The 18,182-nt window shown below is 52.0% G+C and overlaps 5 protein-coding genes across 5 annotated transcripts; 3 read left to right on the forward strand and 2 right to left on the reverse strand.

Moving 5' to 3' along the window:
- Nucleotides 1-1,721: 1,721 nt before the first annotated feature.
- SPSK_08954 (uncharacterized protein) lies at nucleotides 1,722-3,488 on the forward strand (the record flags this gene model as incomplete). The annotated part of the gene is made up of 2 exons (XM_016735538.1): nucleotides 1,722-2,428; nucleotides 2,543-3,488. The coding sequence occupies 2 exons, from the start codon at nucleotides 1,722-1,724 to the stop codon at nucleotides 3,486-3,488; spliced, it is 1,653 nt and encodes a 550-aa protein (XP_016587545.1).
- Nucleotides 3,489-3,884: 396 nt separating this feature from the next.
- On the reverse strand, nucleotides 3,885-5,757 carry SPSK_08879 (aromatic amino acid aminotransferase I; the record flags this gene model as incomplete). Its single annotated transcript, XM_016735465.1, has 2 exons — nucleotides 3,885-4,139; nucleotides 4,213-5,757. The coding sequence occupies 2 exons, from the start codon at nucleotides 5,755-5,757 to the stop codon at nucleotides 3,885-3,887; spliced, it is 1,800 nt and encodes a 599-aa protein (XP_016587546.1).
- A 4,362-nt stretch (nucleotides 5,758-10,119) lies between these two features.
- On the forward strand, nucleotides 10,120-10,761 carry SPSK_10904 (uncharacterized protein; the record flags this gene model as incomplete). Its single annotated transcript, XM_016737143.1, has 3 exons — nucleotides 10,120-10,147; nucleotides 10,242-10,571; nucleotides 10,652-10,761. The coding sequence occupies 3 exons, from the start codon at nucleotides 10,120-10,122 to the stop codon at nucleotides 10,759-10,761; spliced, it is 468 nt and encodes a 155-aa protein (XP_016587547.1).
- A 1,171-nt stretch (nucleotides 10,762-11,932) lies between these two features.
- SPSK_09279 (cell wall glucanase) lies at nucleotides 11,933-13,273 on the forward strand (the record flags this gene model as incomplete). The annotated part of the gene is made up of 3 exons (XM_016735855.1): nucleotides 11,933-12,047; nucleotides 12,164-13,114; nucleotides 13,188-13,273. 3 exons carry the CDS (start codon nucleotides 11,933-11,935, stop codon nucleotides 13,271-13,273), a joined length of 1,152 nt encoding a protein of 383 aa, XP_016587548.1.
- Nucleotides 13,274-14,252: 979 nt separating this feature from the next.
- SPSK_08418 (DNA topoisomerase I) lies at nucleotides 14,253-17,453 on the reverse strand (the record flags this gene model as incomplete). The annotated part of the gene is made up of 5 exons (XM_016735016.1): nucleotides 14,253-14,393; nucleotides 14,464-15,156; nucleotides 15,236-16,921; nucleotides 16,989-17,191; nucleotides 17,402-17,453. 5 exons carry the CDS (start codon nucleotides 17,451-17,453, stop codon nucleotides 14,253-14,255), a joined length of 2,775 nt encoding a protein of 924 aa, XP_016587549.1.
- Nucleotides 17,454-18,182: the final 729 nt, after the last annotated feature.

Here is an 18,182-nt window from a genome sequence, read left to right on the forward strand (position 1 = left end):
TTTTTGTTCCTGATATTGGGGCCGCTTTGTCACACTGCCAGCGTGTTTGCGAGCCAATCTTGCTTCGTTCGTCCCGTCGCCCATTCTTCATCTCCTTGTTTTCTGCCTGATGTCGTCTCGAGGTCGTCTTCTCCCCGTTGGCATTTTGCCCCTCGACGATCGCATACGCCTCTTGCGGGGTTTGTGTCCATCTGGAAGGTCCTATCGTCCTATCTTTGTTCCATACGTGCTGTTCCGCCGTTACGTTTCCGATGCACTCCATCCTGTTCTTTTCCAGTGCAAGTGGCGCCAATGCCACTAAAACAACAAAAAAGCCCTCCCGTTTCAACTTTAATCAAACATGGTTAGACTTTCAATCCCCGCAACCCAATGAAGCAAACTGCCTCGGCATGAGCTCTTTTTTGGGTTGTGCTTTCTTTCTGACAGCTGAATTTGCGCGCCTCCCTCGACAGCCCCCGCCCTCCCCATGTCAGCCACCACCCCCAGCCAATGGATATACACCAAAAGCAGTACGCGGTCTTCTCAGCGTAGCCTTTTCCAGTGCTCGCCAACATGGGGTGCCGTGGCAAGCACGGCGATTGGACCATCTCGGCTAGCCAGATTGACTGCTTACTTTACCCCGATGCCGTAATTGGAGGCACCGCAGGAGTGCTTGCAACCACATTCTTACAACGTCCCATATGTATCTTCGAAGGTGTCGCGGCGTCGCTCAGTCTGGTCTGTCCGTATAACGACACTGCATCGAGCCAGGTGTGAGCACAGCACGTCACGGTGCCGGAGAGTGGCCCGGGCGGAGAGTCCACATGCAAAATGATGAGCCGTTTGTAGATGCTCTGCAAATGCGCTGCAACGACATGGACAAGTTGAACAAGTCCCAAACTCAAAGCAGGCCGACCAGGCCTGCCAGGCAGCAACAATGCACACATTCAAATGACGAGAATCGAATGGACATAGTCTGATGTTCGAACGAAGACTGGCGAGTATCTAAACGCCGCTGTCCAGCAAGCTCCACGCTGCTGCTGTGTAGCTGTACAAAGACTGGGACTTGTAATGCGTCTGGGCAGGTAGTGGCCTGCGCCAACCTTACCCCATGCCCAGGCGCCTCCTGACCAACGGTTTCCCCGGATTCAATCCGACTTTTTAAACCCCAGGTGCAAGATGCCTTGACCTGCCGAGCCTAGATGGCCAAGTTAGTTCCGAGATCCATCGTTTCCGTTGCTCCTAATGCCCCATGCTTGCGTCCTCGTATGATAGCCCATCCCTTGTCCTCTTTGTCGTTCTCCCCGCTCTTCTCTTTGTAAATCGTCCCCGAGCTGCTCGCTGCTCGTCTGTATTACGACACCCTTTTCCGCCGTCTTGGTCTGTCTGCTTCCCCGTTGGATCACGACCTTGTATTTTGGCAAGGAGCGTGTGCTACAGGAAACGACCGACTTCTATAGAAGGAACGCATCCCCCTCCTTCGCTCCTTCTCATTTTTTCCCGTTTCCCCACGACCATTCCCTCTAAGCCAAAAACGACGTCATTTGTTGTATTATTTTTCCGGCACCGTTCCCAAGGTCTCTTCTTGTTTGCTTTCCTCTGCCACTCCATCTCCACAACCAGGGTACTTTTGCTTGGTGCATTCTGTCTGCCCCTCGTCGCCATCACGCCAACCCTCGGTCCTGCCGCCGCTGCACTCGCCGGTTTTCCTCTCAAAATCCGGCCATCGACAACTCACCATTATGGGCTTGATTGAGTACATCGCCAGCCACTTTTCGTGGAAGTCGGCCTTGGCCGTCATCGTCCTGGTCTATGTCGTGTACTCGGCCTATGTCCACATCGACGAGCGCAACCGCCTCCGCCGCACGGGCGGCTTCCGGGCCCCGTATTTTCCCGGCCGTCTTCCCGGAAGCATCGACCTCGTTATCCGCACACTTAAGGCCGCCTCCAAACACAAGAACCGCGAGCACTGGGAGTCCATTTTCCGCTCTGTCGATAACCACAGCGCCGAGTTCCGTGTCCTGGGCCGCCGCATCATCTTCACCGATGATCCGGAGAACATCAAGGCCATCTTGGCCACCCAGTTCCAGGACTACGGCAAAGGCGAGCCCTTCCACCGAGAGTTTGAGCCCTTCCTGGGAGATAGCATCTTCACTACCGACGGCAGCCGCTGGCACGCCAGTCGCCAGCTCCTCCGCCCGCAGTTCATCAAGGACCGCGTGTCCGACCTGCACACCTTTGAGAACCACCTGCAGGTCTTGTTCGCTGCCATGGCGGTTGGCGGCGATGCCGCCGCCACTGCCGCTTATATTTCGTCCCGCAACGACGGCACCGCCGTTGCCAACATGTCAGCCAACGGCCGCATCCTTGACATGGCCGACCTCTTCTTCCGCTACACGCTAGACGTGGCTACCGACTTCCTTCTTGGCAAGGACACGCAGTCTTTGACGTATATCTCTCTCTTTCACCGTTAAACGACCCTCTTCCCCCCTTGTTTCGTTCTTGCTTTCTCTCCCATTTTGTTCACTTTCGGTCTCGCCAATAACTACTGACAATCACACAGCATCCCTCGCCAGGAGTTCGCTGAAGCCTTCAACGAGGTTCAACGCGTCCAAAGTTTGATCAGCCGCACCGGCCCGGCCAACACATTCATCCCGCGCGGCTCGTATAACCGTGGTCTTCGTGTCATTGACGAATTTATCAACCCGTTTATCGACAGGGCCCTTTTGTTGTCACCTGACGAGCTCGAGAAGACCATACACGACAGCGACGACACCCAGGGCCGTTACACATTCCTGCATGCCCTCGCCCAGTTCACGCGCGACCGCAAGGTTCTGCGTGATCAGCTCATGGCTGTACTTCTGGCCGGCCGCGACACAACTGCCGCCACGCTCTCGTGGGCCATATACGAGCTGGCCAAGAAACCCGAGTGCGTCAAGCGCCTGCGCGCTGAGATCGCCCAGAACGTTGGCATCGAGGGCCAGGCCGAGTGCCGCCACCCCACATATGCCGATCTCAAGTCCATGAAGTACCTGCAGCATATCCTGAACGAGACCCTGCGCATGTACCCGGCTGTGCCCTTTAACGTGCGCCTGGCCCTGCACGACACCACATTGCCACGCGGCGGTGGGCCGGACGGCTCTGAGCCGGTGGCTGTTCTCAAGGACACCCCGATCGGCTATTCGACGCTGCTCATGCACCGCCGTGCCGACCTGTACCCCGCTAACCTGCCCAACCCCGACGAGTTTTACCCCGAGCGCTGGGACCACTGGCAGCCGCGTCCCTGGCAGTACATCCCCTTTAACGGCGGGCCGCGCATCTGCATTGGCCAGCAGTTTGCCCTCACCGAGATGGGCTACGTGCTGGTGCGCTTCTTCCAGAAGTTTGAGAGGATCGTGAACCACATGGATCCCATCGACGGTGGTAGCCCCAAGCTCAAGGCTGACATCGTCCTGCAGCCTGGTGATGGCGTCAAGGTTGCATTTTTCGAGTCCGGCAAGGCACAATAAGCGACGGTGGTAAAGAAGAATGGCGGGACAGCAGGCGAGGCATATAAAGTATATGTGGTGAGATTTTATCATGTAACGGGCTGCAATCTGAGGTGGGAGGAACCACGCTTGTATCATATTTCATGTTTTACGTATCCACGTGTTTGATGTTTTTCTTCTATTACGGTTACGAATTTAAATGCACACCTCACATATCACAAACACCCAGCTTTATATGTTGTTGGCTACAATCATTCTTTCAGTGTCGACCACAGCTGTAACTAGCGCCAGGCTGACATCAGCGTCAACATCAACTGCATGATGCTGCAATATCTGTTGTCGTTTATTGCTAAGAACACCCCGTAAACATCAACTGCCGTAAGGCAAAGAACTATTTATCTCGTGACTTAATTTGCACTACAAGCGGTAGCTCTCCCGAACGGCCTCTCCAAACCGACGGATGGCCTCGGTCATCGCCGGCGCTGAGGCTGCAGCAAAGGTTGCACGGAAGTAGAGGCCTTCTGGGGGTTGGTCAGGCTCTGCAGCAAACCAGGATCCACGGCCGACGAGCACACCCTTTTCGATACAAAGGCCAAAGATCTCTTCCTCCAATTCTAGGATACCACGCTTGCCATGGTCCGGGTGCCGGGTGTGGTCAACTTTAAGCCAATGCTAAGATTAAAAGTTAGCCGGCGCTTTATCAAAAAGAAAGAGAAGAGAGTAACAAATATTCCAGATGGCTTACAAACATGCCGGCGGTAGGAGCGTTCCAGGAGACAATACCAGCCGGCAGATGGTCCACGCAGGCGTCCAAGAGAATATTACGGCGCTGGGTGTAGGAATCGCGGAGGTGTTCCAGCCACTTGAGATAGCCCTCATGCCCCCACGTTTTATCGACGAGTTGGTAGATCGCTGCTTGGGAGATACCGGAAGGGCCTTGGTTGCAAGCCTCGCCGTGGCGTACGAACCGTTCAATGATCTGCTCCGACGCTGTCAACCAACCCATGCGCGAGCCGGGCACCAGGACCTTGGAAAAAGAGTCCATGCGCATCACGCGGCCGTCTACATCGAGGCTCACAAAGGTCGGGATCAGCGACTGCAAGAATTCGTCGGAGTTTCGAGCTGGGGTCGACGTTGGTGCACCAGCTGGGCGGTCCCGCTCGTACGGGGGCATCTGCAGGAAGTAGTATGGCTCATCCTCAAGGATATACACGTCGTGGAGGCTGCAGACGTCGTAGATGGCCTTGCGGCGCGCGGCGCCTTGGGTTGCTCCGGTCGGGTTCTGACCACTAGGAACAGTGTACAAGAGATGGGGTTTAGGAGAACCGCCACGAGCCTGCACGTCCCAGCCGGACAAGAGGTCATCCAACCTCTCCGGGAGCATACCCTGCTCGTCCATCTCCACGCCCAACACACGGATACCCAGAGGTGCAGCCGTCTCCAGCGCCGTAGAAAAACTGTAGGTCTCCGTCAACATTATATCACCACGCTCGCGGTCGCAGAACATGCGTAGGGCCTGCTCAAGAGCTCCGGTGCTGCCTACTGTAAGGCATGTTTTCCAGTCAGAGTATGGCGGGCTGCATACGAGTTCAGTGTGCTCCGTAACCCAGCGCAGCATTTGAGCTGAACCTGACGACTGGCCATAATTGAGCGCAATGGACAGGTCGTACTCCTCTGCAGGGCTGCTGCCGCCACTCGTAGCAGCTAGGGTCTGTGACGCATCGTATTTGCCCATGCTGACAGTTACACCTCCATCCTCAGATGCCGCTGCAGCCTCCGTAAATCCGGCATGTCCATTAGGGACGCGTAGGCTCATAGAAAGAATGGGGAAATGCTCCGGTGACGGTAGGCCGCCACCAAGGGAGAGCAAGCCTGGCTTCTTCAGATGGCGCGCCGCCTGCTTCAGTACACAGGGCTCCCGTGCCGCACTCTCTTTACTCAGGATATGATCCCATCGCCGTGCCTTGGGTAGCTGACGCCAAGCCGGGAAGGTCTTGAACAAATCGACGTCAGCCGAAGCGGCCGTGCCGGCTACCAGTCTGCCGTCTCGCTTCCGTCGTGCTTCGATATCGGCGACGGTGATGCTGTATTGTCTATCGGCCGGGTCCGACCCGTACTGCACCTCGGCGGCAGCCGCCAATGACGCACTTGATCGTGCGGTTGAAGCCACAGAAAAGCATTGTGAATTTCCTAGCCGTCCCACCTGTTGGTACCCCGTCAACTTTTGTTGCGGTGCTATGAAGCCACGCCGAGAAAGCTGCCGTGCCACTTGAATTGATACTCCGGCCATCAGGACGGTAGTTGGGGCGGATAAAGACCGCCGGGCAAGCAGCGTCGCAAGGTGGCCCATACTTTCGGTGTCCTGGCGGGTTAGGTGGTGAAATAGTCACGTATGTTTTTTTTTGTGGTTGTGATGTTTCAGTACAAGACGTAGTGAAATTCGATGAAGTCAAGTAAACTGAAAGCAACAGTAGTGAGTTTCGGCCAAATAAGAAAAAAATATAATCAGGTACTTCTCATTTAGCTGATCAGCCACAGGAGTGGATGGACGGCTGCTGGTGACTTCTTCGTGGATAGTGTAAGTGAAGGTGATGGGGAGGAGACGCCGGACGATAAGACGGTTTCTATGGCTGGAAGCGGTAGTCGCGACCTTCGACCAGGGGCTCCGGTTTTAGGTTGTCGTTGGGCGCAGTTGGTGTCTCGCGCGGACCTGGCGTGTGCGGGGCAGTATTAAAACTCCGTATTACGGTCCGTATCTAGCCGCATATACCCACCCTTTAGGACGGTGAAAGAATGTTTCTTCGCCGGCACTGGATCGATAAGAGATCATTGTACGTAAATCGCGATAGGACTTGGGTCAAATGACACATTTAGTAACTCGAGCAAGAATGTCGTGGTTTAATGCGGAGCAAATGGCTACTGATAGTGAATTTAATGCAAAGGTCCAATACTGGACAACCATACCCACTTGTCGGCTGGCCAGCCCAATCCCAGATGATCGGCGAACTTCGACGCACAGAATAGATAGGACCGGGCCGTGCATTGCGAAACGGCTCCGTCGTATCCGAATAAGCTGCCGAGAAGCGTGGGTTGTTCAAGTGTTGTTATTTGGCTATGCTCTATCTACATCTTTGACGTCGAAGTAAGCAGCAAAGGTCACGGCAATGTACCCACGTCTTCAGTTGAATAAAGCCCAACCAAGAGACATTGGTGCATGTCAACGCACGGAGGAATATGTGTGTCCGCTTTAGTCATATCTCATGATGTCAAATGCGCCCGGTCGCAGTTATATATAAATCGTAGTTTGCTGTCGTCGCTGTCCAAATAAGACCCATGATGGCATAGAATAAAACGAAATGTCCAGCGCACCGGGTGGCTGGTCCTTTAAAGTGGCTGAGCAGCCCGGGCGGAAAGTAAAACCGACATAAAATATCACCTATGAGAAACACTTGTGCATCGGTGACAGAGCAATAGGCCACATAGTCGAAACATACGCAAATCAGATATTGTGAAATAGTTCATGCCCGAAGAGTTCAAGGATCCTAATTGAAAACAAACATACTCAACAAAAGAACAAAGAAGAAATAAACGAAGAAGCAAAAACTAAAAGGACCAAAAAACTCCGTACAGCCGATGCTATTCCATAGTCTTGCATGAGCTGCTATTGAATTGCCTGTACTAATCAGGGCAGACGTGACGAAGGTTGTGTGCAAAGATAATCATGCACGGGGCATGAATTGCCAACAACAAGTTTGGTGCGATGGTAGGATGTGATTCGAAACACTGTGCAGAGGTCACCAGCTCAAGAGTCATACTTGTGCTTATGTGCCGTCGTTATTGGCTCGCGTATCCTGTAACAAAAGTATGGGTCAGACCATATCGCCCGTCGCAGCCGGGTCGTAACAAAGAAGGGAAGAGATTGAAATTTTATTCTGAAAACAAAATACAGCCGGCAACGCTACTTTGGCTCTCGAAACAGGTTTCGCCAGGTCCGCAGTTTTTGAAGGGATTTCCAAGAAAGTAAAAAGGGGGTGAAGCGTCCTGGCACAAAATAAAGAGCTCACAAGTTCGTTCGCCCGAAGGCCATTGGAAGACGCTGGTCTCTCCTATATCAGCATGCAGTATTACACCATACTTATGGCAGGTGGTATAGAGTCTGCAAGCAAATCCGGAACCAAGGCACAAAGATGGATCACTGTGGCAATGATGTGTGGGCCAAGGAGGATATTTCGATGTCTTCGAGTAGTGGGTCATCCAGCAAGTTCCACAACATGCTTCTTCAAGATTCTGAAGGAAATAAGATCATACAGTCCAGGGGTGTCAGCGATCCGGACATCCTGTCAGGCACTGGGGACACTGTTGGGTCCATGGTATGTCCAGGTGCTAGCAATTGTTTCTTTGAATAGCCTGTGGGCGGCATCGTTGGTCAAACCAAGACCAGGGCGGAGGGTAACCAAAAAAGTGAAGGAAACGTTGTGTGTGAAAAAGGGCGGAGGAACCAATGGCAGAGTTGGAGAGCACAAAAGGGCACGGGAATATTGTTTACAGATCCCGGGCTTTCGATACATGTCCGTATCCTTGTCCAAGTCCGTCTGCCGTGCCATGTATGGCTCAAAAGCCTAAATATAGGGAAAAGTGAACAGCAGGATTCCTTTGACCGCTCGAACTACGCCACTGGCAGGTGAAAACAAGTCAATGCTGCATCGCAGCTCAGATCCTCTCGGCCGGACACAGGCTGGCCGTCGAAATAGTCACGGTCCACAGTGGGAAAAGGACCAATCTTCACGCCATGGAAATATCGGGCCTATCACAATGTCAGTGAGTGTATCCAGAAATCTATTATACATGGGGAACACACACCATTTTCAATCACACCCACTTGGCGATCAAATCTCGTCATGTTCTCGTCCGTGAGGGTCATTGCTGGTCCACTGAGTTCTGAGAAACTGTTCGAGGCAGGTCCAGTTTTCATCAAGTCTACGTCAATACCAGCGCCCCTGTCTACTCGAATCCTCTGAAGCTTGAGTAAACTGGCCGGGCATGTGAGACACGATGCAAATGTCCGGAATGACGTGGTAAGAATGCTCAATGTGACCATGGCGGTAGCATGCGGGCAGCACCCGAACAGGTTTCCGGGGTTTGCTTCCACAATCGCAGCCGGTAGCAGGATCATCGGAACAGCCCAAAACCTAAGACTAAGGCGTGTGTTAGGAGATGGCAAAAGAAAAGGGGAAAAAATAATACAGCAACGTGCGTACCGCTTGAACAAAGGAGGAAACAACAGTATCCAAGGACAAAAAAATACGAAACTAAAGGGTGGACAACTCACATAAGGTAAGAGTCCAGCTGGACCACAACGTAAAGAGTATAGGCGATAATATACACGGCCTGGAGACTGCAGCATGGATAGAAATAAGCGGGAGTAAATAGCAGAGCTGCACAATGGCCACCATAGATGGTCATAAGAACAAAACAATTGGAGAGCAAAATGTGTAACAAATAAACGAAATGGCACTTACAAGTTCAAGAAGCCCTCTGTCAGACTTTTTTTATCTGCCATGAGATATCCGGGGATGACAAAGATCATTGCCTCGGCGATGATCTTGACACAGCCTATCAAGACTCGGTTCTTGCGTGTGAACGCGCACAATACTTCCGGGGACTGGCTACACGAGCGTGTATAGGCTTCAAGAGAGGCCCCTATTGAGTCAAACTGAGATGTCATATTGAATGGCAGAAGCAAAAGATGCGTAATTTTGAGAACCACACACGGGATGTAACAAGAAAACTGCCAAAAAAAAGCGCCGAGATGATAGAGAAATTGAAGTGTCAGGAACAACAAACAATAATAAAAAAGGAACCCCACGTCTCGAACTGACCCGAAATAGAGGTATAGGGCAAAACTGCAATTAAAATTATATGTAAGTGAGCCACAGTCGCCCAACAGGATCAATCACAGTGGGCTCTTTGGCAGGTCTTCAGATGTTGTAGGTTACCTCAGGCCGACCATGGTTGGGTTGCGATGCTCAAAAAGGCGACTCCAGGTAGGCACCTTATTCATCAGCGATTGGTCCCAGCAGCACAAGGCTGGCAACAGGCTAGTCAAGATGTCGGGCAATCATGCAAAATGGCCTTATAATTACTTTTTGTGAAAGGGCGATCGAGGGTCTAGATAGACTGCAAGTATCCTTGGAGTGCGGTCGTAGATAGTCCTGGATTTCTGACCCGCGAGGCAATGGTCGCATGTGACAACGTGATTGGAGCTTTGGAATTTTCATGCCACCATCAGCATCAGATATTCAAAGTGGCGCTTATGACCGTTCCTCTTCCACGATCCTCGACCGCCTCGATCTGTCCCGACTCGCCACAAGTTAGAGACTGACTGGCGTCTAGGTTGGAAACAAAAAGGCTGCCATCGCACCATTTGTCATACAATGGTTGCGCATGGCGTTCAGGATCCACCATACGGATGGCCATTGAAGGTACCTATGCATTCGCAAAGTTGGGTCCCCGAACCACAAAACCAACGATGGCCAAGAATGAAACAGTCTGTGGCCAAACATGTTGCCGAAATTATCGTGGCTGCTGCTACAGCATCAATAGCCTCCCGGCGTGCAATCCTTCTAGAAAGAGGCTTGCGGTACAATGAGGTATGATGACAAACATCCAGCACAGATTCTGTAAGTGCACGATTTTTTGACTGACATACGTCCTGAGGAGAGGAGCAATTTACCCGGGTGCTCTATGGGCATAAGAGTGCTCTACTTTTCAAAGCGCTCGAGCAGCTGTCGGCCGAGGTGTCGCTGGTATCCTGTGTGGTCCTTTGGTACACGGTATCGTCTTTTGCAATTCGGCGCCGCGGCTTGGACCAGTACCAGTCGTTGTTTTTCCTCGTTGCTGGGGGGGCCGTTGCCGGGGTGGCCGTCGTTGTAGAGGCAAGCAAACATGTCGTTCTGCTCGCTTATGTACCCTGGGCGGCCTGCCTTGCGATGGCGGCCAGTTCGGCGGCCCATACACTCTGGCGGCAGATGCTCCAACCGGAGGCGAACCAGGACATGCTGGCAGACGGCAAGTATTTTGCACCCTGGTATATGCCCTATCATCGTGCGTGGCTTGCTGACAGCAGACAGAGAAGGTGACGGCTGCGTAACTCACTGCTCATTGACAGTAAGTCGCAAAGACAGGCCGCAATGGTGGTATGGAGAAAGTGATCGATGACGACCATCCTTGTGGGAGTGTGGATGTCATTGTTGTTGTTGACGATGCCGCCGTTGCCACATACATTGGGGGTTGATATCAGAAAGACTGAAATAGGGGGCGCACTGTTATCTACTTCGCTCCGTTCGTAGACGCATTTAGAACATGCCGATTCATCTTCCGTTTGCTAGGAATTATTCGCCCCATTTTATTGCCTGCTTTTGGTAGGAATACGGCCCGGATTGGCAGGTTCGAACTAAAGGGATGGTGCCGTACCGTCCGTTGCACATCGTGCAATGTTTAAGGTTTGTTTTGTTTGTGTTGTTTTGACCTCCACGGCCGTTTATTCTAGCGTACCCAACCTCCAGCATAATTTCATTGTACGACGTAAGATAATGAGTATTACGAGAGTTAGGCAAGTGGCCCCTGAAGTCGACTTGGCCAATGGCGCTCCTGAGATCCAGGTGAGCCTGGCCTTTGCTGCGGAAGACCCCAGCACCCCACTTTCCCTATTGTCACAACCAGCTGCGCTTCGCCTTGTGCATCCAGCCTCCCGATTTACGCTGTTATGCCCCAGTGGGCCCAGTGGTTTACCAATGATGCTAAACGAAAGTCCCTGTCGACGTGGACCTGGCTACTGACTACTGTTTGCCAGCCACAGAATATTTTGCGCTAAGCGTACAGGAGTCCTAACCGCAGCACTCACATGTGGCGCTTGGCCTGGGCCATTTCCAGCAAGGAAGTAAACAGACGACCGGGGGTCTGCGGAGGTATTCCAGCGCACTCAGGTAATATTGTCAACATCCCTGTCGCTAAACGGTCGCCACTCTTCCCAGCCTCGCGATAAAAACAACACACGCTCTCCACAACAAACCTACTGTATTGGACAAGAGGCTGGCTGCGCGTGCGTGGCGCGCAATGCGTATAAAGCATCGATTGGTTTAAAAGACATAATCCTCTACCGAGTGAATTACGACATTGCGGAGTTCCCGTATTGCATTGCATTCCTGTTGCGCGGATGATACTTCAAATTGTACTTGAGACGGCACATCCGCAATTTTGTATTTCTGAATCTTCTGGTTCTCTTTTTGTTCCCAATTCGACATTGCTCCTCTATTTTTGAACACCCTGCTTGACGTCTACGGTTGTCACGCAGTAGCATTGTGTCTCACCCCGGATTAGGCACGGCCGTCGCCGCATTCCATTGCATCTCGACATCACCCGTTTTCCTCGGCTTCCCGAATTGGTCTCTGACCTGCCCGCTCACTATGCGCTTCTTCCGGGCTCGCGACTCTGCCTCCACAGCCGTCGCCGTTGTCGTGACAGCACTCGCCGCCTCAGTGTCCGCACAGACATCTACGTCATGCAACCCATTGACAAATTGTGAGTACAACCTTTGGACCTCCATAGGGAACACACTCTTTTGCCTCCTCTCCCGTTCCATCTCTACCTTTCGACCTGCTTCCCGCTACCGGTCACCTCATGTTAACTTTCTACAGCCAATTGTCCACCGGACACGGCTCTCGGTATGGCCATCGATGTCGACTTCACAAAGGGCAGCGTCAACTCGTTCACAGCCACCGGCGGCGGATCCGTATCGTACGGCTCGGATGGCGTAACCTTTACCGTTGCCAAGTCAGGCGACGCGCCTCAACTGTCGAGTATCTTCTACATCATGTTCGGCCGCATACAGTTTACCATGAAGAGCGCACCTGGCGCCGGCATTGTCAGCACGCTTGTCATGCAGTCCGACGACCTCGACGAAATCGACATGGAGTGGCTCGGCGCCGATAGCACTGAGGTGCAGACCAACTACTTTGGCAAGGGCCAGACAACGACGTATAACCGCGGCCAGTTCAACCCGGCCGCCAACAACCAAGCCGAATTCATCACGTATACAATCGACTGGACCGCCGACCGCATCGTGTGGTCCGTGGCCGACACTGTCGTCCGCACGCTCAACTACGCCGACGCCGCCTCCGGTCAGTACCCGCAAACGCCTATGCAGATCAAATTTGGCGCCTGGTCGGGCGGCGACACGGCCACGAACGCCGCGGGTACTGTTGAGTGGGCACGCGGTCCGACGGACTACTCGAAGGGGCCTTTTTCCATGGTCGTCAAGGCCATCCAGGTGACGGACTACTCGACGGGGAAAGAGTACATCTACTCCAACACGTCGGGCGACTGGCAGTCCATTGAGGCTGTCGACGGTCAGGTCGGCGTTAATGTAGGCGTCAACGTTGCGACCCAAACTGCCACCGCAACGGCCGCTGCAGCCACATCCCTGTCGCCTACTGTCCCGGCCGGTGGAATCGGCGGTGGCGCCGCCTCTACCGAGTCTGGTCGGCCATCGGTTCCGTCCTCTACGTCGACCGCCACCAACACAATTCCTAGCGGATGGGTCATGACACCGAGCGGCAAAATTGTCCCTGCCAGCTCCAATATGACTAGTGAGTTTTGCTCTCTGTTGTCCTTTTACGACAAATTGACGCAAATTTGGCAATCGCTAACGCAATCTTACAGGACCACCATGCCTGTCACTCATCGCACTGCAACTGTGTGGCTCTGTTGTCATTGGAATTCTCTCATTTGGCGTGTCGCCATTTTAATTCGTTTTTTTTTTGTTCCCATGCATTTTCTCGGTTTGTCTTTCGTTTTCTGATACCACATACACATCATATCGGCGCATATACACAGTAGGGAATTACGACGCAAAGGTCTGTTAGAAATGAGGCGACGATCGCCTCTTGGATACGCACAACAGAAAGCAACTTTTCCTTTGGTGGCATTTAATGGATAGCATGGTGTTTCTGCATTTTCAGTCGGTCAACTGGAGCATACCATATTCATAGGTAAAAAGCAAGTGCAAGATGCACGCTGGATATATACAGTGCACAGTGTGGCTTAATCTTTGTGTAAGCCGCACAACATAATACTATATATTTAATTCTAATACATTCACTGATCAAAATTGCTATAACTTTGCCCCAAGAGGAGGAAGAGGAGGCAAGGGAGGCAGAGGAGGGGAAACAATGACAGAAAGAAAATAGTAATCGGTGATTGCACCCTACCTCTCACATATGGACATGTTGCTACAACGATTTGTTGTTCAGAATGTTTTTGTTTTCATTTGATAATCTTTTGTGCATTTCTAATTAAGATTCTATCCCCAGCTAGTCTGTACTATTTCATGTCTATTCAAACACCATTGCTCCCCTCCGACCTCGCTCCATGTAGCATTTGTAAGCCAAACGCTGGTCAAGACACCACCCTATGCACTTTTGACCTCCCAACGCCTCATACGTCCGTCGACATTTTGTCCATGCCGTCTGCTTTGTGGGAAGCCGGCCCGCTATCGAGCCTGTAGACATATTTAAAAGTAAAACACCAAAATGCAACGAGTAAAACCAGAAACAATCAAATAGGACGTCCAACGATGAAAGACATAATAAGATGACTGCAAGCAAGTAAAACAAAACTCAACGCGAAAACAAGAACGGTACCACCTAAGATGAAAATACAATGCAAAATGAAAAAGGGAGCATCATCGAAATAAAACAGTGCAGTATGGAATAAGACCAACATGCTTTAGAACTCCCATGTAGAGTCGTTTCCAACAGACTGAATAGCCCAGTTGAATTTCTCACGAAGTGTCTTCGAAAAGAACTTCTCAATCGGGACACCGAATTTCTCAGAGAAGACCACAGTGAGGCGGGGATCAATGTAATTCTGTGGAGAGGTAGTCAGTACAAAGTCACTGTCGCCCATAAAAAAAAGAGGGACATCGTATGTAACTCACGATCTTCGAGGTGCTCAGAGCAACCTCTTTGTTTCCATCCTTGTCTGCTGCCTGAAGCTCCATGTTGTGGATACGCTCGTCGATCTTTTGAGCAGCCGCCTCGAGCCTTTCAATGGACGGAGCCTTTCCTTCAGCCTCAACCTTCTTCGTCCGGTTCTCCTTTTTGAATTTGGCCTCAAGTTCTGCAACTGTCTTCAGACGCTCCTTGAGCTCCTTCTCTGGCAGCGGCTTATCGCCATCAATAGCGCGCTTTTCATTGTCCTTTTCGAACTTCTTGGTGACTTTGGTACGCTGTTCTTCGGCAAGGAACTTTTGGTGTTCAAGAATCCATTCGTCCGTTAGCTCCGGACCGCGTTCGAAGTACTCTGCGCCCTTTTTCTTCTTAAGCTTAGGGTCAAGGTCGAGCATCATCATCCGAGTTCGCCACTTCTGGTATTTCAAGCCCTTGATACGATCACCCATTTTCTCCATTTGCGCCTCGTGGCTGGCTCCGACCGTCCGTTTATGGTTGCAGAGAATGGCAACCTTGCGGTTGCAATCGTTGTACAGCTTCACCTTCTCGGCAATAGATACGTTGGTGACTGGAAGCTCTTGAAGCAACTTCGACATCGTGTATGACGCATTATAGGTACGGAAAACCTTGGCCGTCAAGCCCTGCATGTAACTGGACAGGTGCTTATTGAGTTGGGAAGTCTAGACGTGAGCATAGTCAGCACCTTGCATGTATTTAAAAGAAGCGGAGAACACGAGAGCACAATAGACTTGATCTTACGTTCAGGCGGTCGAAAATATCGTCACCGTCCTCCTTCGGTGGTTTCTTGAACATCTTCAGGTTCTTAAACACCTGACGGTCTACCGTCACCTCGTCGTAGTACGGAATGCTGTCCTTGCCCAGGAAGTCAAAAATTACCGTGTTGGGCTCCCGAAGCGTGATGTGCTCATACTTGAGAGAGCAGCAGCCAACTGTGTCTGCCTCGTTATCGGTATCTTTCTCATTGCCGGCACGCAGTGCAAATCGATCGATCAGGTACATGGCAGTGGCACGCTGGCGGTCGGCCATGACCTCACTCTTAAGCTCTCGGGTGTAATCCGCACGAACACGCCCAATGTACTTCTTGAGGGCACGAGCCTTTTCAAATTTCTTGAAATCGGCCTGGCCCTTCACGGCGCTGTTTGCGGCAAGCATAACGTACTTGTAGGCTCCGTTGATGTTTTCTTGCCACATAGCCAACCACGTCGCTTTGTTGTCGTGCTGCACTCCCTTCCACTTGTGTCCGGCGGGTGGCTGGGGCACAACAGCATCCTTGCCAATGTTGATCGTGACTTGCTCGGGCATGACACGTTTCTTGACTCGGCCTGTTTTGGGATGCTCGCCGCGGCCACGGAATAAGCCAGGCGGCTCCACGCGAAAGTTGCCAACCTTTTCTTTCCGGCCATCCCATTTGCAGTAGAGATATGGGGCCTCCAGCTTCGCCTTTTCTTCCTTCTCTGCCTTCTTCTCTTCTTTTGTCCGGTTCTTCCTTGCTTCGGACTGGGCCTTGTAGTATTCAAACATGGGCTTGAAATCGAGTTTGGCAAAGTCTTTTATAGCCACTTTCTGGCCATCCGGACCTCTCGCGCCACCCGTCTGTTTCAATACCGCTTGGAAATCCGCAAAGAAATTCTTCCTGAAAGTCGGGTTTTCGGTGTTGACAGTCAAATGGAGCATAGACCCAAAGAAGGTGGCAACCTCCTCAGCTTCGGGATGCATGTCCACGGCCACACCGTCGTAATACAGACGAACATGCTTTGGGAGGGGTTGGTAAGGCGGGGGGAAGACGACACCAGCATGTTCAAGTGTGGTCCACTTGATCGAGTCATCCTCCTTTTTCGGTGCATCCCACCACCGGTACTCCTCCTCCTCATCATCATCGTCGCCCGGCTCAGTGCTCTCAGCCTTCTTCATGGGCTTAGACGGTGCTGCCTTCTTAGGAGTGTACGCAGCGGCTTTCTTGCTGTTACTAGTTGGCTTGGCAGGTGGTCTCGCTGCAGTCTTGGAAGTGCTCGGCGTCTTTTTCTTCGCCATGGGCACGTCAGAGTCCGATTCATCTTTTGCTTTCGTGCCGTTCGACTTCTTCAACGACGCGGGTGTCGCGCCGTTTGTCTGCCGCTTCTTCGGTTTAGAAAGCACCTCGTCTTCCGAATCGTCGGGTTGGGGAGGTTTGGAGAACGACGTCCCGTTAGATGGACGCTTCGCCTTGCCTAAGCCGTTTGCAAGGAGAGACTTGGCCTCAAATTCGGCTTCCTGTTCGATTTTGGCCTTCTTATTCGAGAGCCGGACGTCCAGAGGCTTCTTGCCATCCCCAGTGTTGATCAGAGGCGTGTCATTAATCGACAAAGGCAACTTGGACTGCTTCTTAGACACAATCGGTTCGTCCTCACTGTCAGACTCGGCATACTTGGACTTCTGACGCTTCGCCTAGAGAGTTTGTTAACCGAGATTATCATTTGATGGCTCCGCGCCCGTCTAAAAAGGTGAAACATACCATCGGTGCGTCGTCGTCACTATCCGACTCATCTCTGTATCTAACAGACTGGTCATTCGACGTACGTGACTTGCGCTTCACAAGCCCATTCAAGCCGGTCACTGGGCCATGTCGGATGGAAACGCCCGGAGGGGCCATTTTGACGTTCGGGGAATAGTTGTCCATGGCGGTATCGTCAGATTTGGAGATTCTAGAAGCAGATACTATACGAGCGTATTGGTTAGCGAGGTGTACGAAAGAAGTTAGGAACTTGATGAGAAGCAGCCGGCATGGTCAAAAGACTCTGAGGAAAGGATATCCAGTTTGTGGACAAGGAACATGATAGGAAGGATGCGGATGTTGCGATCAGCATTGTGACCAGTTGCAAGGATGATTGGCCGCACGCATAAACGCGATTTCGAGGGCAAACGTACCATGTCCGTTCGAGGCGGCCAGCGGCCGGTCGTCGTCGGAGCTGTCTGACATATTCGTCGTCACGGCGAAACGCACAGGTGTACGTCGAGTGTCCAGAGAGACCGAAAAAGGATGGTTTCGAGTTTGAGCGGCACGACGCGTCAAGGTGAAAAGAACAGATGCGGAGAGGAAAATCGAGGCACCGACAAAAGAAAAGCGTCCAACCACAGGGATTGGCGGTGCCAGCAAGGGCGAGTGGGATAGGGACCCGGTTGAAAGGAAAGTTATCGTAATTCAAGATAATGTTGATGCAGACCACGAAAGGGGGGAAAGGGTGGAAACGAGAGGAAGAAGACGCAAAATATTTAGCCAGCAGAGATGGGCCTCGAAAAGCAGTGGAAGGCGATTTGGGAGGGACATGAGAATGGCCGCCAGAAAGGGCCAGAAAGTTTTGGAGGCTAAAAAGACCAATCAACGCGAGCCTTGAGAGCTAGGGGACGGTAGCCAAGCACAGGAAAATGGAACGCTCAGCGTCCAGATTCGATGACTAGAAGGACGGGCGGAAAAGTGGGCGGCGAGGACACTGTGAAGGCCAGACTGTCTGTGGGGACGCGTGACAAGGGAGAAAAGTTCAAAAGAACTGAGGCTTATTTTCCTCACGTTTCAACCGCCAATCGCGCTGGTAAACGGAATACGGAGAAATTACCGAGAGCAGCATATTGTTCAGTAAAAATCTAGGGGACGAAGAGCGACTCGTAATACTTTTTATGCGTGGCGCGAGCGACTGTTGCGGAAGGAGCA

The sequence above is a fragment of the Sporothrix schenckii genome (assembly GCF_000961545.1).
Source record: "Sporothrix schenckii 1099-18 chromosome Unknown Cont44, whole genome shotgun sequence".
Lineage (NCBI taxonomy): Eukaryota > Fungi > Ascomycota > Sordariomycetes > Ophiostomatales > Ophiostomataceae > Sporothrix > Sporothrix schenckii.